The 7,580-nt window shown below is 35.9% G+C and overlaps 1 protein-coding gene across 12 annotated transcripts; it reads left to right on the top strand.

Annotated features, from left to right (window-relative positions):
* Positions 1-531: 531 nt before the first annotated feature.
* On the top strand, positions 532-6,209 carry LOC112731480 (pentatricopeptide repeat-containing protein At4g20770). Of its 12 annotated transcripts, none has more exons than XM_072212728.1 (6): positions 575-1,076; positions 1,272-1,311; positions 1,401-4,227; positions 5,230-5,517; positions 5,636-5,686; positions 5,971-6,209. In XM_072212728.1, the coding sequence occupies exon 3, from the start codon at positions 1,446-1,448 to the stop codon at positions 3,762-3,764; it is 2,319 nt and encodes a 772-aa protein (XP_072068829.1). In that variant the 5' UTR covers positions 575-1,076; positions 1,272-1,311; positions 1,401-1,445; the 3' UTR covers positions 3,765-4,227; positions 5,230-5,517; positions 5,636-5,686; positions 5,971-6,209. The 12 variants fall into 12 exon arrangements, with proteins under 12 accessions (XP_072068815.1, XP_072068818.1, XP_025636658.1 ...); XM_072212723.1 differs by having other exon boundaries at positions 581-1,076; positions 1,386-4,227; XM_072212714.1 differs by having other exon boundaries at positions 532-1,076; positions 1,431-4,227; positions 5,636-6,209.
* Positions 6,210-7,580: the final 1,371 nt, after the last annotated feature.

Here is a 7,580-nt window from a genome sequence, read left to right as displayed (position 1 = left end):
TTGCTGTGTTTGACTCGGGTGTTGTAAGCTTTGGTTTTGATTTGGCTTTTGGCTCTCATTTTGTTGAACTAATCAGGCCCCACAACCTTTTAGTTGTTATAAAATTTTTGTTGTTCATTACTAAAATTAGCTTTAATTATGTGTATAATTTTTTTTTCTAAGTGTGAATAATAATATAAATCGAAAAGTACTTAGAAATAATAATTTGGTTATTAATTTTGTGTATTTATTTATATTTTATATATTATTTTATTATAATTTAATTATTTTATTTGAATTACAGTTGAATAAAATGAACATCACCCATACTATTCATGAAACCACTCGTACCAAGAGTTTAAACTGAAAAGAAAAATCGAAAAAATAACACTAATTATTATATCTCTAATACTAAATCGAACAAATATTTCATTGGCTCTATATACTTCTTCTAAAATAAATCTCTTGTGTTTGATGTAAAAGTGTAGAGAATTGATTTACGTTTATGTCTTAGTATCGTATTTATTTTAAATAAAAATAAAAACTAAAATATTTGAAATTACAATAATACTCAAATTTAAAATCTCTCTAACCCAAGCACAATTTCATTTTTTTTTAATCAAACTCCAGCCCCTTTCTTCTCTCCCATGAAATTGTAACAGAGAAGGGAAGGAATCCTCCGGTCTTCATCGCCGCCGGCAGTGGTGTTGTTGCTGCCATGGTTGTGCCTCTGGGTCTGCATCACCACCGCCCGCGTCATTCACCTCGCCGCTCTCCCTTACGGAGCTCACGTCACTCCCACTTCTCTCCTTGCCGTCCGTTGCTCACCTCGCCGACTTGCGTCTCCGGTCTCCGGCCTCTGCTTACCTCGCAGTCCCTCACCTTCCTCCTCGTCGTCTCTCTCTGGTAAGCCCTCCTCTGCTCGCTCGTGTCGAAGCGTTCTCTCTGCCGGCTTGCCGTCACCGTTGGCTCCTCTGCCTCGTCCCCGGCGCCGCTTGTCTTAGTTTGCCTCTGCTTCATCCGTGCGTCTGCTTCCTCTGCTCGTGATTCCTCCTCGTTTCCGTTGCCGTCTTCTTGCTTATGCTTCTGCAGTGTGGGTGAGTTCACTGACTTCACTCTTCGCTGAGTTTTTTTTTTTTTATAATTTTTTTCAGTTTTTATTCTATCAATTTTTTATACTGATTTTTTCAGTTTTTCAATTTTAAATTTTGATGTGGGTTTAGATAATTTGTTTATTTTGATGTAATTAGTTATTATTGATTAGAATCAGATAATTGGTTTGTTGCTTGCAGCCTCAGTTTCAGTTCATTGTCATGAATCGATGAAATACAGGTTCAGCTCCGTTTTTTTTTTTTTTAAATTGAATTCATTTTGTTGTATTTTTAGTTCCTTTTTTTAATTTTCAGTGCTACCAATAATAGATTATATAGTCTGACTTGGGAAGTTTAAAGTGAAGCAAGTTATTGATGGAAAGCAAGAGTACCTATTTGGCAAAGATACTTCAGTCGTGCATTGCCAGCAAAGCTCTCTCATCCGGCAAGGTTCTCCATGCGAGAATCCTCCGAGTGGGCCTTTTCTCCGACACTTTTCTCTCCAACAACCTCGTCCAATTGTACTCCAACTGCGGTGACATTGTCTCTGCACATCAAGTGTTTGCTAAAATGCCTCAAAGGAACATCTTCTCTTGGAACGCCATCTTGGCTGCCTACTGCAAAAACCGCAACTTGCAAGACGCGTGTTGTTTGTTCCTGGAAATGCCTGAAAGGAACACCATCTCGTTGAACACCATGATCAGTACAATGCTACGTGCTGGCTATGAAAGACAAGCATTGGAAACCTATGATTTGATTATGCTACAAGGTGTTAAACCTTCCCATATAACTTTTACTACTGTTTTTAGTGCTTGTGGTGCTCTTTTGGATGCAGGATGTGGTAGGAAAAATCATGGGGTTGTGATCAAGCTTGGTCTTGATGGTAACATTTATGTAGTTAATGCCCTTTTGTCCATGTATGCTAAGTGTGGCCTTTCTGGGGATGTAATTCGTGTCTTTGATGACATTGATGAGCCTAATGAGGTTACCTTTACTACAATGATGGGTGGATTAGCACAGATGAATCAAGTCAAGGAAGCTTTGGAGATGTTTAGGCTCATGCTGCAAAAGGGGGTTCATGTTGATTCTGTATCTTTGTCCAGTATATTGGGTGTGTGCGCAAAAGGAGGATTTGATGAAAGGGACATTGGTCTATGCAATCAGAGTCATGGAAAACAAGTGCACACACTCTCAATTAAACTGGGATTGGAGGGAGACATCCATTTAAGCAACTCGAAGCTGGATATGTATTCGAAAATAGGGGACATGGATAGCGCTGAAAAAGTTTTCGTGAATATGAGTCGGCATAGTGTTGTTTCTTGGAATGTGATGATAGCTGGGTATGGCAACAAATGCAACAGTGAGAAAGCTGTGGAGTATCTCCAGAGAATGCAGTGTTGTGGATATGAACCGGATGATGTTACTTATATCAATATGCTAGCAGCATGTGTCAAGTCTGGGGATGTTAAAACCAGGCGTGATATATTTGATAGCATGCCTTGCCCGAATTTGAGTTCATGGAATGCTATACTCTCAGCCTATAGCCAGAATGCAGATCATGAAGAGGCACTAAAAATGTTTAGAAAAATGCAATTCCAATATCAGCTTCCTGATCGAACTACATTAGCAGTTATTCTTAGTTCATCTGCGGAACTGGGACTTCTTGAGGCTGGAAAACAGGTTCATGCAGCCTCTGAGAAGTTCGGGTTCTACGAGGATGAGTATGTTTCAAGTGGTCTTATCAATGCGTATTCAAAATGCGGGAAAATGGAGTCTTCAAAGAATGTATTTAATAAGCTTCCCAAAGTAGATGTTGTTTGTTGGAACTCAATGATAGCAGGGTTCTCAATAAATTCTCAGGACAACGAAGCTTTCTCTTTCTTTAAGCAGATGCGCCAATGCAGCTTCTATCCTTCAGAGTTTTCATTTACTATCATTGTGAGCTCTTGCGCAAAACTCTCTTCATTATCCCAGGGACGCCAGGTTCATGCTCAGATCATAAAAGATGGTTATGAAGATGACATATTTGTTGGCAGTTCTCTTATAGAAATGTATTGTAAATGTGGAAATGTGGATCAAGCCAGATACTTTTTCGATATAATGCCAAGTAAAAACACTGTTACCTGGAACGAAATGATACATGGTTATGCACAGAATGGATATGGCGACGAGGCTGTTTCCCTTTACAAGGACATGATCACATCTGGTGAAAAACCCGATGATATTACTTTTGTTGCCGTCTTAACTGGTTGTAGCCACTCTGCATTGATTGACGAAGGAATTGAGATATTCAATTCAATTCAGCAAAGATTTGAAGTGGTGCCAAAGTCAGATCATTACACTTGCATCATAGATTGCCTCAGCCGAGCAGGGCGATTCCAAGAAGTAGAAGTGATCCTAGATACTATGCCATGCAGGGATGATCCAGTTGTTTGGGAAGTGGTGTTAAGCTCATGCCGCATTCACACTAACTTGAGCTTAGCAAAAAGAGCAGCGGAGGAACTCTTCCGGTTGGACCCTCTAAATTCGGCATCTTACGTGCTTCTAGCAAACATGTACTCTTCTCTGGGAAGATGGGAGGATGCAAGGGCTGTCAGGGATCTAATGAGTAATAATAGGGTCCGCAAGGATCCTGGTTATAGCTGGAGTGAGTACAAGAATGATATTCAGCACATTTTGGAAAACAATCTATAGACTATAATCTTCCACCTGGTTGGCAAGAAGTTCAATTAAGAAATATGATATCACTGTGATAGTGGATGAAAAATCAATGCCATCTCTACATTGGAAATCCTATACATACATGTAAAGCTCACTCATTTTGTTGGCCTTGAAGTAGGAGGTGGCAGCACCTCACACCATAATTGGGTGGTTCATCACTCCATGAGTTCTTTGCACTGCAAATTCTTCAGAGGGTGAAATTGGGTGCGGGCATGTGGTTTGTGGTGCAGTTCTTTCCCAATTTGGTGGCTTCTTTTTCAATTGATGCGTACAAGTGGTGGGAGTGGAAGCAGTAAGCTTGCTTTGCAAGCTGCTTCTTGTCCTATTAATAGCAAAGTTCATTTATGGGTTTGGTAACCATAGCGAATTGAAACATCGATAGAGACATTGATGGCAGCGGAGCGGCGCTTGTTCCATGGCGGAATGGGATTCAAAGGTATTCATGACCGCCTTCTTCCATAATTCCTCCAACCACCTCCTCTTTGCTCCATAATCTTAACAGTACTGATTATATATACCATATACTAATGTGATGTGTCTATTTATAAAAAATCGTCACGTAAATAACAACTTTTGGAGCGAAATTTCACCTGTTTTGGTAGTATTCGTGGTAAATAGAGAGCAGTTGATAAATGTTATATATAAACTCAAAAGATACTAAATGTTTCACTGCCCAAAACTATATAATTTCTATGCTCATGTGGCTGCAACGGTACACGCACCATTGTAGATAACGAAATACATTGACAACTTCGTTTCGTTTTGCACTATCTAATGACAAAAGGACATACATGTCCACCGTTTGCTATCATGGAGGACAATACTTTTTTTTTCCTTTAACGACTAATTAATCTGAGGTTGAAATCCTTATAGATCTAATTGTAACTTTACTCTATGAATAATATGTCGACAATGACTTGCTTTGGTTGTTTATTTGTATTTGTGATAGTTGTGTCATTTTATTTTAATCTTTTGACTGATATTTATGAACTTAAGCTTTTAGATTTTTGTCCAAATTTAAGAGCTTAGTTTGTGCTCTCTGCTTTTCCTGTGAACATTATAACATCGGGAGTATCTTCCCATTCGGACTTTCCGTCATCTAGTTATAATTGGCATTATGGTTTGTGTTATTATGACCTGAAGTGTATGAATATAAAATTGATTGAATACAAAGCAAATTCCGAACACCCCTTTATGGGCCCTATATTTTGATGTGCATATCTATGTACTTTCCAACCTTTTGTGATCCAATCTCCCACATAAGTTTTGTTATGCTATTATTATTTACTCTGTGATGTATACCTCGTGATTTAAAGGAATGCATTTTTAAAAAACCAAGTGCAATGGATGTGGAACATAATAGGAAAGCTAGACTGGTTGGAAAGCTATGATCATATATATGCTCATAAAGTGGGGTGATTTTTTTCCTATGAAGCAGGAGCAGACAGCATCTCCATGACTTGGTTTGGCCTTGAGAATTTCACAGACCATGGAAGTGGGGTGACCGCTTCCTTCTCTTGGTAATTTTTTTGGGCATAAATGCAGATTCGGGTGTGCTTCTGAAGGATTGTTCTGCAGCAACTTGAGTCAGTCATAAGTTGTTTGAATCTCTGAAGTTGTGGTGGCTTCTTTTTCGATGGATGATTGGATTTGGTGGAAATTTAGGAGTTGGAAGCAGTGGAATTGATTGCTTGCTTCGACCCTTCTTTTTTGCTGTTGAGACTAAGTGGAAATTCTAATTTTCCATTTTGATAATTATTATGCTTTCAGTTCTTGATTATTGAATTTACCTAGGAAAGTAGATACAAGAGTTTAATTTATTGTTTATGTTTTCTGTTTTGCAGCAACTTCAGAAGATGAAACATACAAATTTTCAAGTTCATGTGTATGATGAGGTAAAAGGAACGGTTTCATGGGATTTAAAGATCTGGGAAAAAGGGAAATAGTGACAACAATATTACTATGATATATGTATTTAAGTAGCTGGTTATCCGGCCACAATGTCATAGCTCGATTTTCATAGTTATCATAGTAATATTGTTGTCATAGTAATATTTAAGATTGTTCTCTAATTATTTTTTTCCCAGATAACACTTTAGACAAGCAAATAAATCTGGTCAGGGTGTTGTGTTTTTGCTCATTATGAATTATGAATTGGGTAAGGTATATGTGGCTTTAGGACTTTTTGGTTTGGAATCAATGCAAGAGGGTACAACAAATGTCTCAGCTTGAGAGTAAGGTGGGTGCACTACTATTTGCATGTTGGGAGTATTTACCTTAAATTTTGTTTTCTTTCCAGTGATTCAGATTTTAGTCCCTTGAGGCTCCTAGCGTTTAGGTTCAGGAAGGTTTTATCCATTACTAAGTAATTTTTTGTAAACTCATGTATTTTTTCTCTATAATATTTATTTTCTCAAACCACCTTATTCTGTTGTTGCATGCTTTATAATTATATCTATATGTATGAAAAGAAAGAATACCATCATTTTGTTCAATGTACATACAAAAATAGCATATAAAGTTTAAAACTGCGGATATTGGATCCGATTCGATCCGCGATGACCTTTAAACACAATATCTAAATTCAATAGCATACATAAATTGATATTTGGACACCCAAAAAAAAATTTATATTAAAATTTTAAATATTTCTCCTTAATCCCATGCATAGCGCAAGTTAATACACTAGTGAGTGTGAGTGTGTGTGTAAAATAGTTGTGTGTGTCTATAAAATTTGTATTGGATTTGTAGAAACTACTAGAGTTATTAACTGACATAACAACTAAAATGAATTATATATCTAATTATTCTTACCAGCACCATAATGTACCAACTATAGTCTTCAGTCTTTTCTTTGCTGGCTTGATATGATTTAAATATTTAATTTGATGCGTTGTTTAAATATCTCTTTTCTGAACACTTAAATTTTAACTTTTTAATCATATGCGATACGTATATTTATATAAATAAATATTTTATATTATTTTTATATATAATTATAATATACATGCGGACAACCTTCTCTCAAACGTTTTAATTAATAAATTGTGGAATAATAAATTGAACAATAATGTGCACATTTCCCTCGCGACCATTCTATATCGGAGAAGTTTTCATTATAAATCTTAAAGGAAAAGAATATCACCTGAAAAGTTCTCATTATAATAAATAGGTAAAAATTCAGACGCAATTAATTTTATGTAAAGTTTATAACTTAGAGTTGTTGTATTTTTTCTAGACAAAAAAAAAAAAAATTCAAGGACATATCATGCACGGGAAGAAAATAATAAATTATTAAAATAATAAATTATTTTTCATCAATCCTTTTCAATACCAATAATGAACACAAGTAGTTACTATATATCTCCTCTCACAAGCTCCTTCATATATCATCCAAACTTTTTGTACCTTGGGAGAAAAAGGAGATAAAAGAAGGGAGACAACAATTTATTTAACTAAAGCACAAATCGAATTCTAAATATACATTTATATTATCAGGATACCAATGAAAAAAACACAACGTAATTTAATTGAAGTCACTTGAAAATGGGAATAAATCCCCAATTTAGACATTGAAATTGTAATTCTCGTTCAATTTCATTCCTAACATTTAAAAAATAGTGATTGAATCTCTGAAGTTGTATTTCATCAGTCCCTGAAATCATAAATAATTCAAATTAGTCTATGAAAAATAATTATTAACTCAAATTAGTTTATAAAACCTATCACATTACATAAAAAATTCAAAATTGTAGTTCTTAAGAATAAAAGTTTGGTTTTGCTAATTAA

The sequence above is a fragment of the Arachis hypogaea genome, chromosome 2, assembly GCF_003086295.3.
Source record: "Arachis hypogaea cultivar Tifrunner chromosome 2, arahy.Tifrunner.gnm2.J5K5, whole genome shotgun sequence".
NCBI lineage: Eukaryota > Viridiplantae > Streptophyta > Magnoliopsida > Fabales > Fabaceae > Arachis > Arachis hypogaea.
This window is presented reverse-complemented; position numbering and strand designations above follow the sequence as displayed.